At 42.9% G+C, this 17,028-nt stretch overlaps 1 protein-coding gene across 2 annotated transcripts in view; it reads left to right on the top strand.

The window, feature by feature from the left end:
- nmdyn-D7 (nucleoside diphosphate kinase homolog 7) overlaps positions 1-16,304 on the top strand; it is an 83,554-nt gene extending 67,250 nt beyond the window's left edge. For both annotated transcript variants that reach the window (XM_068359277.1, XM_068359279.1), the window contains 2 exons: positions 11,533-11,705; positions 15,776-16,304. In XM_068359277.1, the coding sequence (XP_068215378.1) occupies positions 11,533-11,562 (30 nt within the window). In that variant the 3' untranslated portion in view covers positions 11,563-11,705; positions 15,776-16,304. The remainder of the gene's footprint in view (positions 1-11,532; positions 11,706-15,775) is intronic.
- The last annotated feature ends 724 nt before the right edge of the window (positions 16,305-17,028 follow it).

Raw genomic sequence — 17,028 nt, 5'->3', positions numbered from 1 at the left:
GAGTGGTAAAGGGTAGATTGTTAGGAATGAATATAAAGGGAATTCTGTACGAGAAGGTGATTGTACCAACTGTGATGTATGGATCGGAGTTTGGAGAATGAAAGTGACAGAAACAGAAATTGAATGTGTTTGAGATCAAGTGTCTGAGGAGTATGGCTGGTGTATCTTGATTAGATAGGGTTAGGAATGAAGTAGTGAGGGTGAGAACGGTTGAAAGAAATTAATTAGCAAATAGAGTGGATATGAATGTGTTGAGGTGGTTTGGCCATGTAGAGAGAATTGAAAATGGCCGTCTGCTAAAGAAGGTGATGAAGGCAAGAGTTAATGGGAGAAGTACAAGAGGAAAGTCAAGGTTTGGTGTCATGGGTTGAGTGAAGAAAGCTCTAGGTGATAGGAGGATAGATGAGAGAGGGGCAAAAGAACGTGCTAGAAATAGGAATGAATACAGTAGTGAGTGATTGTGACGTCGTTCCGATAGGCTTTGCTGCTTGCTCCGGTCACTTTGGTGACTGATGAGATACAGGCAGTAGGGGATACAGCATATGAAGCCTTTTTGTGGTGGATAATGGGGGAGGGTGGGCTGTGGCAGTACCAACCAAACTCAACTGAATCCTTCGTCAGGCTGGGAGGAGCAAAGAGAAAAAAGTCCCCTTTGTTCTTTTATTTTTGTCGACTAACCCCCAATTGGGCGAAAGTGCCTTAGTAAATAGATATTGTATAGTATAGTATAATAGGAATAAAATCACTAGGTTTTCAAACATCATACCATATAAATAGCAATACTATACTATATTGGACAAACCTTTGTAAAATATCTTTAATAGGTTTTATTATTACCAAGAACCTCCCCTGATGTTCATACCCTGTATTACATCTTTTGTAATAAATGTTTGAAGTGTGTTAATAACTTGTACATAATGAATTGGGCATATTACACATTTATTCCGTAACCGAAATACAAACCACGCTATTTACATAGGGTATTACTTTCGGCGTAGCTGAAATGGCGAGCCATTAGATTTTAACGAGGGTTAACTACCCCCTCGCTAGTTAGTGAGGGGGTAGGGGAGGGGTAGCTAGCTACCCCTCCCCCCTCACACACCAGTGAACTGGTTCACTTCGCTTTTGGCTCGGGTGGTGGGCAGATATGTCTGCCCTCACCCTCGCTTGGCAGCCATTAATGTTTTGTCTTTACAGTGAACCCTCGTTTATTGCGGTAGATAGGTTCCAGACCCGGCCGCGAAAGGTGAAAATCCGCGAAGTAGTAACACCATATTTACCTATTTATTTAACATGTATATTCAGACTTTTAAAACCTTCCCTTGTACGTAGTACTGTTAACAAACTACCCTTTAATCTACAGAACACTTAATGCATGTACTAACGTACCCTAAACTAAAACAGGCACAAATATTAAAGGCGACTTTATATCATGCGTTTCCTAAACACGCCAAAAAGCACGATAAAAAATGGCAACCAATGTTTTGTTTACTTTTATCTCTGATCATAATGAAGAAACAAACGCATTTACACATGTGTGTGTAGGTTAGTTTTTGCATCAATTATATTGATTATTCAGTACAGTATGTTGATTTGGTTATTATTAATGTTTTACTTAATTTTTCTTAGGACTTCCAAATGAAATTTTTTCTTTATGACGCCGCCTGAAACGACGGCGTCATAAAGTACGCTCAGTAAACAAACTAAGGAATTTAATGCGCATGATGAAAGTGATAAATAATGATATTACAGTAAAAGCTTTTATAAAATATGTTATTACAAATATTTACCGTATCTATATAAAATCATACATACGTAGCAAAGCAGGAAAACAATCTACGAGAGAGAGAGAGAGAGAGAGAGAGAGAGAGAGAGAGAGAGAGAGTTGTTTTACATACGTAAATGTAAATTTTAAACAAAAAAAAAATAGCCCCATTTCATATAAAATAGATTACAAATATTTTACTTTATCATATTACAGTAGTCTGTATAATACTGTAAAGTTCAGTACAGTATGTTGTTGTTAAAGTCGTGGCGATGAAATTCTCACGAAACAAAATCACGCCATTTGATTACAACAGCTGATTCATCTCTCTCTCTCTCTCTCTCTCTCTCTCTCTCTCTCTCTCTCTTCGTGTTATACAATACTTACATTTAGATGAAGAAACTAAAATTAGTTTTCTTAGTGTCAATTAAATACGAAACGAAATAATTAGGCCGAGTCTACATCCATTTCAATCATAGCTAAAAATAGGGCATCCGATTTCATCAGCAAACCACTATTTTTTGGGAAATATCATTTTATTCTAGAAAATTGCCACTCTTTAAATAGTTAATTGCACATTAAGAAAGCGTGTACTTTTGTTTTTAAATTTCGGGTGTGTTTTAAAAATCGAGTATTGTTGACTTTTTTTTTTTTTACTTTTGGCTGTGATTAGATCAGCTGTCATCTAGCTGCCGCTCTTGAGTGTGTACGAATACACTAACAAAGTATTATTTATACCATTTCTTAACTTATTCAAACCATCTACAGTATACAGTTGATATTACATAAGCACCAATGAATTATAACCTATCAAATTTTTTTGTTTATTACATTTAAACCCCCCTCTATCTCTCTCTCTCTCTCTCTACCTATCTCTCTCTCTCTCTCTCTCTCTCTCTCTCTCTCTCTCTCTCTCTCTGTCTCTGTCTCTCTATCTCTCTACTCTGTCTCTCTCTCTCTCTCTCTCTCTCTCTCTCTCTCTCTCTCTCTCTCTCTCTCTCTCTCTCTCTCTCTCTCTCTCTGTCTCTGTCTCTCTATCTCTACCTATCTCTCTCTCTCTCTCTCTCTCTCTCTCTCTCTCTCTCTCTCTACCTCTCTCTCTCTCTCTCTCTCTCTCTCTCTCTACCTTTCTCTCTACCTCTCTCTCTCTCTCTGTGGGCTACTTTTCACTACCTCCCATTCCTTACCTCTCTCTATCTCTCTAACAAATGATATCTTTGTTGCTCCTCAAAGTTTCATTTATATTGAAAATCAATCATGATTCAATTTTCCTTACTTTCTCCAATCTCGCACCATCGGTCACATCGCGGTATTTTCAATATTTCCGGAAAATCCGCGATATATGTATATACATGGGTTATGAAAAAAATCCGCGAAGTGGTGAATCCGCGATGGTCGAACCGCGAAGTAGCGAGGGTTCACTGTACAGTACCTAATTACTTACTTTTTCTTATACTTAATATATATATAAACATTCTTTATGTTTATGTATATATTTGGGTATAGAAATATAGTAAGTTTCCTTTTCAGTGTTTGTGCTGTGTGTGTGTAGTGTACGACAACGTCACCGCGTAGTTCCAGGCCACCGCGGTTGCACGTCATAGGGCACGATCTCTTGGTCCTTCGGTCGTTCCTTCGGCTTCCGATTTTCGGCCGCCATGGGGAATCGTCATCGTTGGACTTTCTCCATTCATCTGTTTTCCCCGCTGTTCCTCCTTCCCTGCGGGGAACTTGGTCTCTCAGCGTAGGGAACGTGGGAGTTTAGTTTGACTACGGTCTCTCTCTCTACTCGAGGTCGTTCACCCTTCTACTACTCCTACGTACTATTACGGTAGCCTTTTTCCCGTTGCGGGTTGAGTTGCTTTTCCGTTTATTTGTCTCAATTATTTTCAATGAATCTAATTGTATTTGTTAACTTTTCAGCTTCTGTGGAGAACACTTACCTTCGGTTTCAGTCGTTCTTACTTTTTATGAACATTCTTAAATGAATTACATAATTATAATGTTATAATTCTGTTTTTGTTACAGTTCTCCGTCCTCCCCCTTCTCCCGTGAATGTCAGTGGGGGAGGAGGGCGCATACTTGGTTTGTAATTCTTATGTTCCTATTCCCTCGGGGTTTCTCTTCGGAGTTCCTCCCGGGGGAATTTTTGTTAACTAATTATTTATTTTATTTTCCCAGTTACGATCTGGTTTCTTCGTTTGCCTAAATGTGCCACGAAGCAGAGCTGCCCTGTTTGTGCCTTGGGAGTCTGCTGTTGCTGCCGCCTCTCTAGGACATCGTCATGGGCGTGTTCCTTTCTCTTAGAAGTTCTCCCGTGACAACTGTCAGCTCTTTAGTTTACCTTAGAACGCTCAGGAGGTTTGCCTCCAGGGGTAGGTAACTTCCCTTCCGAGGGAGGTTCCCTTCCCAGGTTTGAGTTTTTTCCCCTGCAGGGGGGAACTTCTCTTACCTTTATAATTCCTGGATGGATTTTCCTGGTCCTAGGGCGGTTATGCTCTTGGTGCTGAGCAACCTCTCTTGTAACCATGCTCAAGGGGCTGAGCGGTTGCAAGGCCGGACCATGGAATTTCGTGCGACTATGCTCTTGGGGCTGAGCGGTCGCACCTGCAGCTATGCTCAAGGGGCTGAGCAGCTGCAGGATCAATCTTGTGACCCCTCTCGTTCGCGAGAGAGGCCACTCATAGAGACCCCTCTTCGGAGGACTGTTCCTGTTCAGACCAGCCGGCTGTTCGGGACCTCTCCGCAGTTCGCCATCTCCTAGACCTGCTGACCTGCCGTCTCCGTTCCTGGCTGCTGACGCTGTGGGTGCCTACGCACCCCGTTATCCAACGGGCACCGGTCCCTTCGGGGCAAAAGGGGCTTTCTCACACTGTGAGTAAGTCCCTTAAGCGCCAGGTATCCCCTGCGCGCCAACGTTTTCCTGCGCGCTCGCGCAATTGCGCTTGCCTACTGTTCCTGAGAATTCCATACAGAGGAATCCTGTTCCAGTCCTGATCGTTCCAGTTCCGGGTCATCCTGTCAGCTGTCCCTCTATCTTAGCGAGCGCTCGTGCTCGCCGATGATCTTCCTACGCCAACAATCTTCGTACGCGCGCCAGCGCCGACGATCTTCTTTTGCGCGCTAGCGCTGACGATCTTCTTCGCGCGCAAGCGCCGACGATCTTCTTACGCGCGCAAGCGCTGACGATCGTCTTTCGCGAGTGAGCGCTGATGGCGCGCTAGCGCTGACGATCTTACGCGCGCAAGCGCCGACGATCTTCTCACGCGCGCAACCGCCGACGATCATCTTGGCTGACGATCTTCCTTCATGAGCGAGCGCTGACGAGCTTCTTACACGCGCAAGCACCAACGATCTTCGAGCGCCGTCGATCTTCTTACGCGCGCAAGCGCTGACGATCTCCAAGCGCCGACGATCTTCTTGACGAACGATCTTCTTTGGCTCGCTAGGGTTGACAATCTCCCTACGCACGTAAGCTCCGACGATCGTCCGCGCACAGGCTTCGATGGTTCCCCGCGCCAACGATCTTCTTACGCGCGCAAGCGCCGACGATCTTCTTGCGCGCGCAAGCGCCGACGATCTTTCGCTCGCAAACGCCGGCGATCTTCAAGCGCCGACGATCTTCTTGCGCGCACAAGCGCCGACGATCTTCTTGCGCGCACAAGCGCCGACCATCTTTCAGCGCCGTGGATCTTTAGCACTGTCGATCTTCTTTCGCGCTCGAGCGCCGACGATCTTCAAGCTCCAACAACCTCGTACGCGTGCACGCTGACAGCCGCGCGCACGCGCTGACATTTTTCACGGGCTCTTCAATCTGATTCCTGGTCACCCTATGATGTCTCTCTCGTGCTCCCGCACGAGTGTGTTTTCAAAGGTCTCTTGCGCGCGACTCCTGGGTTTTTCCTATCGCGCGAGCGCCAGTGTGTCTCGCGCGCGACCCCTGGGGTTTTCCCATCGCGCGAGTGCCAGCGCGCTCCCTCTACCAAGGTGAGACCTTCTCCCACCGCACCAGTGGGAGAAACCCCACCTCGAGCAGGAGATTCGTCCCGTGTTAGGGAGAGAAGAACCCTCAGACTTCTTTGTTGGAGTTACGTTTCCCTCCTAAGAGGGAATCGAAGGACTCTTAAGAGTTCCCCCAAGTAGAGCTTTTGGGGACAGGAGACTTTGCTGCCAGTTCACCAGGAGGAGAGCAGCATGATTCAGAGCACCTCTCCGTGGAAGAGCTTACCAGGGGAGTCTCTCTTGTGAGACTCTCTAGCCGGAAGGTGTCATTCTCGGCAACAGAGATCCTGAGTCAGGAGAAGGTCGCAAAGTGCGTCATACAGGCCACTTCGTGGCTGGATGTCTGGCTAGGGTCTTTGGGCATCCTGCTGCGATCCGAGGATCTGTCCAAGGAGAGCATCAGGAAAGCCCTGGAGACCTTCCTTCTCTCGGGCACACGTTCCATCGAGTTTCTGGCCCACATAGTTTCGAACTTGTGGGCAAACTCGATCTTGAAACGACGTGATGCGGTGGCCGAGAGGTTCCTCTCGAGGGTCCCAGCCGTGGATACCTGCAAGCTCAGACACTCTTCCATCTTGGGAAAGAGTCTGTTTGAGCCCAAGGATGCGGAACAGGCAGCTGAGAGGTGGAGGAAATCGAACCATGATTCTCTTCTCCAAAGGGCTCTTACATTTAAGCCCTACAAACCTCCAGCACCTCAACAACCTCACCAATCCAAGACGACGAAACCGGCAGCGGCAGCAAAGATGAACGTGTCCAAGCAGTAGCCCTTTCCTGTCAAAGACAAGAAGGGCTGAAAGTCCTCCAGGGGAAGCAGAGGGAGCGGCCAAGGCCACAAGCACTAGGATTGGCAATCCCCCTGCATGTCCACCAGTGGGGGGATGCCGGCAAGTTGCGCATTCAGGTGGCAGCAACTCAAGTCCAATTCCTGGACGATCCCCGTGATCAGTCAGGAATATCGCGTCCCGTTCTTAACGTCTCTTCCTCCCCTGACAGCGAATCCAGTGCCGTTGAGCGCCTTTGCCATGGATCGCTAAAGGGGCTAGCCCTTCGGGCAGAATTCAAGACCATGCTCAAGAAGGAGGCTCTCCAGGAGGTCGTCGACGGCTCCCCAGGCTCCTTCAGTCGACCCTTTCTCGTAAAGAAGGCGTCTGGAGGCTGGAGACCCGTCATCGACCTCTCATCTCTGAACAAGTTTGTCAAACAAACTCCGTTCAGCATGGAGACAGGAGACACGGTCAGACTTGCAATGAGACCGCTAGACTTCATGTGTACTGTACACTGGATCTGAAGGACCCGTACCTCCAGATCCCAATCCATCCGTCTTCCAGGAAGTACTTAAGGTTCAGCCTAGACAACAAGATCTACCAGTTCAAGGTGCTGTGTTTCGGTCTCTCCACAGCACCCCAGGTATTCACCAGAGTGTTCACCCTGATATCTTCGTGGGCACATAGGATCGGCATCCATCTCCTCCACTATCTGGACGACTGGCTGATCCTGGCAGACTCGGAGTCGACCTTTCTTCGACACCGAGACAAGCTTCTGGGACTTTGCCAAGATCTAGGGATCATGGTAAATCCCAAGAAGTCATCTCTGCCTCCATCTCAACGACTGGTATATCTAGGCATGATATTGGACACCAATCTCCACATAGCCTTTCCGTCAGACGACAGGATAGCAAGGCTGAGGAGGGTCACAGATCCGTTCCTCACACGAGAAGAGCTTCCAGCCCAATCGTGGTTATGTCTCCTAGGACACCTTTCCTCCTTGGCCCGTCTGGTTCCAAACGGCCGCCTCAGGATGAGATCCCTGCAATGGCAGCTCAAGTCCCGGTGGAATCAAGACCTCGATTCCCCGGACATTCTGGTTCCTATGGGTCCTGCGGAACGGACGGACCTTCAGTGTTGGGGGACGGAGGGAAACCTTCGAATGGGAGTGGGTCTTCTCGTCCTCCTCCCGGATTTGATGCTGTTTTCGGACGCTTCAAAAAGAAGGGTGGGGGGCTCACGTTCTGAACCACAGGGTCTCAGGCTTCTGGTCAGAATCAGAAAAGTGACTCCACATAATCTGCTAGAATGAAGGCCGTTTTTCTGGCACTTCAACAATTCCAACAGATCCTGGCGGCCCACTCTGTGGTGGTCGTGAGCGACAAGTCCACGGTAGTGGCTTATATCTATAAGCAGGGAGGTACCGTTTCACAACAGCTATCCCATCTTGCAGTAGAGATACTGAGATGGACCGAAGCCCACTCGATTCCACTATTGGCTCGCTTCATTCCGGGCAAGAGGAATGTGCTCGCCGACAGTCTGAGCAGAGCTTTGCAGATAGTGAGTACCGAGTGGTCTTTGGATCCGCTAGTAGCCAACAAAGTCCTGACTTTGTGGGGTTCCCCGACGGTGGACCTATTCGCGACAGATTTAACTTCAAGCTTCCGCTGTACTGTTCCCCAGTCCCGGTCCCCAAGGCACTCTGGTAAGATGCCTTCCAACAACGGTGGGTCAACATCGACGTTTACGTCTTCCCGCCGTTCTGTCTGATGAGAAGGGGGCTCAACAAGACCAGATTATCGGTCACCCTGGCAATGACCTTAATAGCTCCGCTATGGCATCATGCAGAGTGGTTCCTGGGCCTTCTGCAGCTCCTGACGGAATTCCCGAGAGAACTTCCTCCACGACACGAGCTACTCAAACAACCACACTGCAACATCTTCCACAAAGCCGTAGCATCGCATCAGCTTCATGCCCGGAGACTATCCAGCATCTCCTCACAGAGAGAGGCTTTTCGCAACAAGTTGCGGAAAGGATGTCTCGACACCTGCGAAAGTCATAAGCAGGGGTCTACCTGGCGAAGTGGAGAGTCTTCTGTGGTTGGTGTCGTGGAAGGGGCATCTCTCCTCTCGATGCCACTATTCCAGCAATAGCGGGGTTTCTTGTGTATTTGCGGGAAGAAATGCGCCTTTCGGTCTCGGCGGTGAAAGGCTAACGCTCAGCCTTAGGCTTGGCCTTCAGGCTGAAGGGAATGGACATTTCTTCCTCGCTGGAACTTTCACTACTCATACGAAGCTACGAGCTCACCTGCCCTCAGTTGGAAGTGAGACCTCCTCCATGGAACGTGGTTCGTGTCCTCAGGTCTTTCGAACCATTACGCCAGGTCTTCTGATCGCCACCTGACTTGGAAGACGATGTTCCTGCTCGCTCTGGCCTCAGCCAAGCGAATCAGTGAACTTCATGGTCTCTCGCACGACGTCGCCCATTCAAGGAGATGGGGGGAGGTAACATCCGGGTTCGTCCCTGAGTTTGTTGCTAAGACTCAAAATCCTGGAGTTCCGGAGCAACGGTTCGACTCCTTCAGGATTTCGAGTCTCCGTTCTGTAACAGATGACCCAGACCATCCCCTCCTGTGCCCAGTACGGAGTCTGAGGCTCTATCTTAACAGAACAGCTGCAGTTCGTTGTCGAGTGCAAGCCCTGTTTGTGAGCACACGAAGGACGAAGAGGAGGGTCACGAAGTACACCATCTCAGCTTAGATTCGCAGGGTCATCCACCTCTCCCTGAATCCAGACCCTCCTCCGTCACGTCGCCCTAGAGCACACGATGTCAGAGGCATCGCTACGTCCCTGACATTCAAGAGAAACTTCTCAGTGACACAGCCCGCTACCTGCAGGAAGTGACCCACAGGAGGCTTGTTCTCTATCGGCCCTGTGGTGGCTACACAACAGCTGGTCTAACCTCAGGCTCCTTAATGGACAAGTAGCAGAAGGTTGAGGGCATTGTTACCCGGTTTTAGTCTGCATGAATGAAAAAGTATGTCTGGCCCTTACTCTTTTCTTCATCCTCCCCTCTCTTGGGGAAAGCAGCATCCTGGGTTCTCTGCATAGCTGACCTCAAACCACTGCAGGTAAACCATGCTTCCTTGTGTTCCTAGTATTAGATAATACGGTCGCGTTCCCCATACCCTGATGAGTTGGTATTGGGAACGTCCTAGCCTAGAGCTCCATCTAAGGACTTCAGGTCGACTTCCTAGGACGGGTCACACTTCATTCCTTCACACACAAGCTTATGTAGGCCGCACGTTCCTTGCGGAGCAAGGAACTTGGGAGGTGCAGGGACTCCTTATCTCGAGTGCTACACACTCGGATTTTGAGTCCCCGGGCAAAGCCAAAGCCAGTAAGGCTGGGACTTACCACCCTACCTAAGGGTTAAGTCACCCAATGTAAATAGCGTGGTTTGTATTTCGGTTACCGAACCAATGACAAATTTAGAGATAATTTGTATTTTTCCTAACCATACAAACCTTAGCTATTTACACATACTTGCCCGCCAGTCCTGAGTCCTGTCCCCCGTGAAATCCTACCTCTAAGCGAAGTGAACCAGTTCACCGGTGTGTGAGGGGGGAGGGGTAGCTAGCTACCCCTCCCCTACCCCCTCACTAACTAGCGAGGTGGTAGTTAACCCTCGTTAAAATCTAATGGCTCGCCATTTCAGCTACGCCGAAAGTAATACCCAATGTAAATAGCTAAGGTTTGTATGGTTAGGAAAAATACAAATTATCTCCGAATTTGTCATATTTTACAATAGTACTCGATACTATTAGTTTTGTTTATTTTCATTTGTTTGGATTTTGTTTACTTGTCCTGTTGGCTTCATTAATTCCGGTAAACTTCACAGGAAACTAAGGAGATGTCTGACAGCCGTAGACTATAGCAGGTAAGGCTGTTCTTTAGCAAAAGAGAAAATCTTGCCAACACTGCCTGTAAAACATGGTCGCTGGGTTTGTAAACACTCAATCAAAATTTCTTTTATGAATTTTATGAAGTGCTTTATAGAAAAATAATTTTAGTTGCTTTACAGGACTTCATAAAATTAATAAAAATGTTTTTGATCCCCTGTTTAGAAGCTCGGCCACTTTGTTTTACAGGCAGCGTTGCCAAGAGTTTCTCTTTTGCTAAGCACAGCCTTACCCGTTTTACAAACAGCGTTGCCAAGAGACCCGTTTTACAGGCAGCGTTGCCAAGAGTTTCTCTTTTGCCAAGCACAGCCTTACCCGTTTTACAGGCAGCGTTGCCAAGAGTTTCTCTTTTGCCAAGCACAGCCTTACCCGTTTTACAGGCAGCGTTGCCAAGAGTTTCTCTTTTGCCAAGCACAGCCTTACCCGTTTTACAGGCAGCGTTGCCAAGAGTTTCTCTTTTGCCAAGCACAGCCTTACCCGTTTTACAGGCAGCGTTGCCAAGAGTTTCTCTTTTGCCAAGCACAGCCTTACCCGTTTTACAGGCAGCGTTGCCAAGAGTTTCTCTTTTGCTAAGCATAGCCTTACCTGCTACTATGTATGGGTATCAGACATCTCCTTAGCTTCGCGTGAAGTGTACTGAAATTAATGGAGACAACTGTATATCTTTTCTTTTATAGTTTTTGTAACTTTTGAAAATTATTTCAACTTTAAATAGCTCCATATCTATAAATGTATGTAATTTTTGCAGTTATGACTTACAACTCTAGTTTTATTTACATCTGGTAATTCTGCCATCTGCCAATTTACAGTATGTAGCTGGCTATGAAAATCCAAAAATAGGATTTTTTTTTTTTTAATGATATCTCAAAAAATATGAGCATAAATTTAAAACCTCCAAATTTGTTTAGTCAAGTTTATATCTAGGATAAATTTAGGTTGTTTTGGAAATTGAAAATGGAGTAGTGCAAATACTATAATAGATATATAGTTACAATAATTATATGCATACATTGTGCTGAAATATCTACATTTTACAGGTCGAATATTTCTTCAAAATTCTCCAATGAAAGTTAATTGCTTGGCTTGAAGTTCAAAACTTACTGTTGTACAGTATTGTTTACATGATCGTCCCTCCTCTAATTCAACGAGAGACAGTTGCATTGTATGCGAAGTTTAGTCTTTACTGAAGTGTTGTGTTGTTAATACAAAGGTAATGTATTATGTAGATTAATTGTTTTAAATTTTTAGCATCAGTATTGCTTAGATTTGACAGTTTTGCATTTTTGTTACTGTTCACTGAAAATTCTTGCATTATGAGAATGAGTTTAGCCTGTTCTATAATGTGATTTTGTTGTTCTTATAGCTTATATACATTATTTCTTATTTTAGGAACTACTTCCTTTAAGGTTAGTCAATTTTTTCAGACTTCTCAGGTTTTCCTTATTATGAATGCAATTATGATGTCCTTTTATCCTTGCTTTGCTCAGACCACACATTTAATCTATGAATACTAAGCACTGCTGAATGCGAGTGTTTTAGGAGATTCTGAAATTATTAAGACTTGAAAACAATACTGTATACTGTGTTTGTATGATGGTTTAACATAAGTTTTAAATTTCTGAAGATGGGGCCAAGTTAGGAGGTTAATGTTACAAGAAGTAAAACTTAAGTATCTGTAACTTTTTTCCCTGTTAGTGTTACAATTCCTCTTCTTTTTTATTACAGTACTATAACTGTATAGATAGGCTCAGTTGGCAAGCTCATCTATGGTCTTTTATAGTTTGTTTATTTTTAACTTATGTCTTATATTCTGTGGCTATCAATCCAGTTTGAATCAGAGTTTTTTTCCATGTTAGTGTTACAATTCATCTTTGTTAGTTTTTATTACTGTAGCTGGATAGATAGACTCCATAGACATACCCATTTATGATCTTATAAAAATTACATTATTATTCTGTGGTTATTGATTCAGTTTGAGTGCAAGTTTTTTACACTGGCATATTCTATCAGAATTGGAAATACTGCTTTTAGGATTGACTCTCTTAGATTGTTTTCAATTGTCATGCTTGTCTCTCATGCATCCTATATTGTCATGCATTGCAATATTTTTCTTGCTTTATTGTGCATAGTGATGCATGATGACTGTTCGTCTTCAAGATATGCAAATTATTGGTTCAATTTTTCAGTCGTCTATGGAAAACTCATGAGTGATTTGATGTTGAAACTTTTCTTTACAAAACTTGTATTTGTGTTTTGCTTAGGGTACAAGGAACATTTTGGTATCTTACTGGCCTGGTAGGAGGAATCAGATAGTATGGATAGGTACATTTTTCTACTTATATTCACAGAGGATTAATGTTCAGAGTATGAGATTGCTGTTTAGTCACAATTCATCTTCTCCATTGTTTTGCGTGACATGTACAGAGAAATTTTTGCTAACCTCGTAGTCATGCACGCTGCAAGGTGTTGAGACTAGGCCCCACAATCTTAAGGCATTTAATAGAAAAAATGGATTGTGGCAAATAAGGCAACTGTCATTCTCATATAAATTGATCTTCGTACATTTTCCTGGTTTTAATTATGTACTTGATCTCATAATCATGACCCAAGTCACTAAGAAATTATAGGAGGATTGTTGAACTTACATTTGGCCATATATTATAATGAAACCTTTTTTTTTGTTTTTTTATAGAGAAGCACTAGTCAACAAGTGTTTTTATTTTTTTGTAATTGTTGGAGCTTTGCCATTGATTTGTAGTTGCTATACAATTTGAACTTGTGTTGTTTTGTATGTGATATAATAGGTTACCTTGCTATGTTTTCAACTTATCAAGTTTGATGGTGTTATATTGTTTTGGTTTTTAAATCCATCAAAACCGGTTTATAACTATTTTCCTTTGCTTTGCTCTAGAATTGGAAAATTAGAAATGATGTTTGCTACATTTCTCTGTATACAATAGAGTACTTAAACCTTCGTACCATGAACTCCAAACTGTTCACAGAGTACTACTGCACATTAGAATGGCAATATATGAAGTTGTTTTGTAAATGTTCATGTCGAAAATTAACTTTCAGGCCTTTTTGGAGACGTGTCATCATTACACGGCAATATTGCACCGATCTAAAAGTTAGGCAGGTCATATAGGTGCATCTTGTATTCACATTAGTGCTCCCATGGAGTATCAATATTGAGCCTGATTAAATTTTTTGGTAATTCCAAGATATTGTGACAGTGCCGAGAAAGAGGTTATAACTCAGTTGATTGCATCCTGCCTTTGAGTCATAACCTCTCTCTCGGCACCGTCATGTACCAACTGTGTGTAAAACAATTGTACATAATTCTTTTTGTATATATTAAATGGGCCTTTGCCAAAAGGCCTCCAGCCCATGGTCGTCACTCCGGGGTCACCAATGTGACGACCATGGGCTGGAGGCCTTTTAACAAAGGCCCATTTAATATATACAAAAGGAATTATATACAATTGTGACACACACGGTTGGTACAATATGTTTGTTACTTATTTACTTCATAATTTTATTACTCTTTTTTTGAGATAGATGAATTCCAATTTGGTATAGTAGTATGAATGATCTTTTAGCATGTTGCATTAATGCAATCTCTAACTATGCAAGGTCTTGAGATGTTTTGCAAGTAGTATCTACAAGAAATCTTGTTACAAGTAAGTGCCAGTTATTCTCATCATTGTTACCATATAAAAGGAATCTTTGGTTAGGTTTTCAGTACAAAATTGACTGATTAACCCTTTTACCCCCAGGCTATTTGGAAATTTCCAACCCTTAACCCCCAGGGGGTTATTTTTTTCCCAGCACATTTTGCAGTATATTTTTTTTCAAATTGCTCTAACAGCTTTAATTTTTGTCATAGAGAGGTCAGGTTGGTCTCGTTCTCTTGGAAAATGCCTGAATTATCTCAAAAAATTATCAAAAATATGAAAAAAAAATATTTTTAAGCATTTTTTTGCAAGGACGTACCGGTACGTCCATGGGGGTAAAGGATGGCTTTTGTGAAACGTACCAGTACGTCCTTTGGGGGTAAAAGGGTTAATAGTTTTGATAATAACTTTGCCGTGGATGGTAACAAAACTATAGAATAAGAATTTTATGGCAAATGATCAGGTTTTTTGTATTGTTATACCAAGGCTCTCTTCTTTGGTTTAGCATTAGTACCTTTGGCACCGAGTCATTATATCATGCTTTGAGTAGCGGAAATGAGTATCATGTCAGCATGTGTCAGTTGAGACTAAAACTCAAGTGAAAACTGTTTAGTTTAAGTCAGATGTCAGGATCTCTGTAATTGTCTGAATCAAATTTCATGGTTGTGTATCTCGTTTTGAATTTATGATGCCTTAAAATAATTCTGCTAAAGTCTTGCAGATTCATAAACCCTCCTTTCTGATATGCTCTTCTTTCTATTTATTATAAAGAATCAATCAAAATGCTCTGTTTCCAAGTGATTTCATAAGTGGTAATTGTAAGTATTTCACCAATCTGGAAATTTAGTAGCCTATGTAAATAGTAATTTTGTAAGTACATTTTCTAAAATTTCAGTGCTATTGCAGCCTTAGAAAAACCCTTCAATTTCACTGTTTTGGATTATTTTGAACAATACACAGATCTTCGATCTGCTGATTTCAAGTTTTCCTCTTCAGTTACTGATGTCAAGTGGATAAGTTTTTTGTAGGTGTTTATAATTAGGATTTTTTTCAAGTTTCTATGAATTTTATAAGGATACCAATGGTGTACTGAAGAAATTAGTCTTGCAGACCTTATGGAATTTGAATTAATTTAACATTCTATTATCCATTTTCATTGTGGTATGTCAAGAATTAAAGTTTCAGTGGTGAAAAAACATTTCGGTAATTTTTTTTTTTTTAGCTTAATAGGGAGCCAAAGTTATGACATCAGTAACCATGGTAATGGCAACCTGGTTCCAAGTGTAAACCATGTTCGGAAGGATCCCCATGTGGGATGGCTGCTTTTAGCATAATGCAATAGATTGCCTACTTCTTTGACTACAAAAATTATACAGCGAGTGGGAAAACTCACTGCAATTCAGGTCACCCACTCCTTTTCCTATTCAAATGAGAAAAGGACTGGTAAAGTAAAGTTGAAGGGTGGCTGTGTTAGAACACTGGCAAGTATAAAATTGTTGTGAACCAGCCCATGGTAATGTGATGTAAGACTTCGGCTCCTTATTACCTGAACTTATTTACTCCATTACCAATATTTATTTATTTCCATTTCCTCCTTGAACCTCAGTGCTAGTTGTCAAGCTAGGCACAAGGCCAGTGCCATGTGTCTTTCATGAAGTTGATATCTAAAGCTACGTTATTCCTAGAATTTTGACAACTCAGATCAGCAATAAGAGTTTTTCTTCAAGTAATGCCATACTCTAGTTTTTATGTAAGTATTAAAATATTTGTACTGGTTCAAGTTTATTTAATAAAACAATGTATTACAAATTTATACAAGTTTTGTTACTTTTGCAGTTGAATTGCCATTATACGGAGTATTTTTACCCGAGATTGTGGGTTCTTTTTAACTGAAGTTTATAATTATTTCTGTAAAAACCTTGTACAATAGATTATATTTTCACTGTACATGAAGCTTTCATCTCGTTCTACCTTTTGAGAACTGTTTGTCACATTTTGTGTCATCACAAATGCATCAATCATGTAAGCCCCTCATATACTGTCAGCCTTCAGACATAGTTACTCAGAGACTTCATCTCTCTGAGTCTTTAAACACCAGTCTTGTAAAAAGGAAAATTAAATTAGCTAATACAGTATGTTAATGCATGCATGCCTTCAACACCTTAATATTATCCTGCCTGTCTCACCTTGAAGAATGGAAAGTTCTGCAGCCTTTGCTGTTGTATTTGAGTTTTTCTGTTTTAATATTTATAAATTTAATTTGTTCCCATACGAATACAAACGATCGTCCTTTAATAGGAGAGTATGATTTCAGAGATGCTGCATAGGCAGTTTAAACTTTTAACGAGGTTTCAAGTTAATGTATGTGGAAGATAAGCCCTGCCCACCCGACAGTCTGCGAAGCTCTTACTTTAATTTTGGCCGCTAGCTGTACAGACATACTTATTGCTGCCCTTTAATTCTTTTTCCTTTTTTTTTCAGATTGAATATATACGGGCAGAAAGTAGTGTCTAAAGCTTACACAAAAGGAAGACGACAAGGATAGACAGTTGTTTTCCACAAGCTATAAGTGTGTGATAGTTTCCTGTGCAAACCTTACAAAGACAACATGATCCTAAGGAAGTCCGTATTTGTTAGACATCACTAGTGCTCTCATCACAGGAAGAGTTTTTGCTGCAGCAGCTTGTTTAAGGGAGGTAGGGGCACCGCTCTTCTTCTACCCCTGTAAGTCTCTTATAGACCCCTGGAAAGATGATAACAGAGTATCACCTGATAATATTGTCTATGTATCAAAAAGTCCCGTAACCTCTTCCCCCGTTGGACCTCGGTCACTAGCTTGCATGATCCCGAAAAGGCAAA

The sequence above is a fragment of the Palaemon carinicauda genome, chromosome 35, assembly GCF_036898095.1.
Source record: "Palaemon carinicauda isolate YSFRI2023 chromosome 35, ASM3689809v2, whole genome shotgun sequence".
Lineage (NCBI taxonomy): Eukaryota > Metazoa > Arthropoda > Malacostraca > Decapoda > Palaemonidae > Palaemon > Palaemon carinicauda.
The sequence above is the reverse complement of the archived record's forward strand: the minus strand, read 5'-3'. Positions and strand labels throughout refer to the sequence as shown.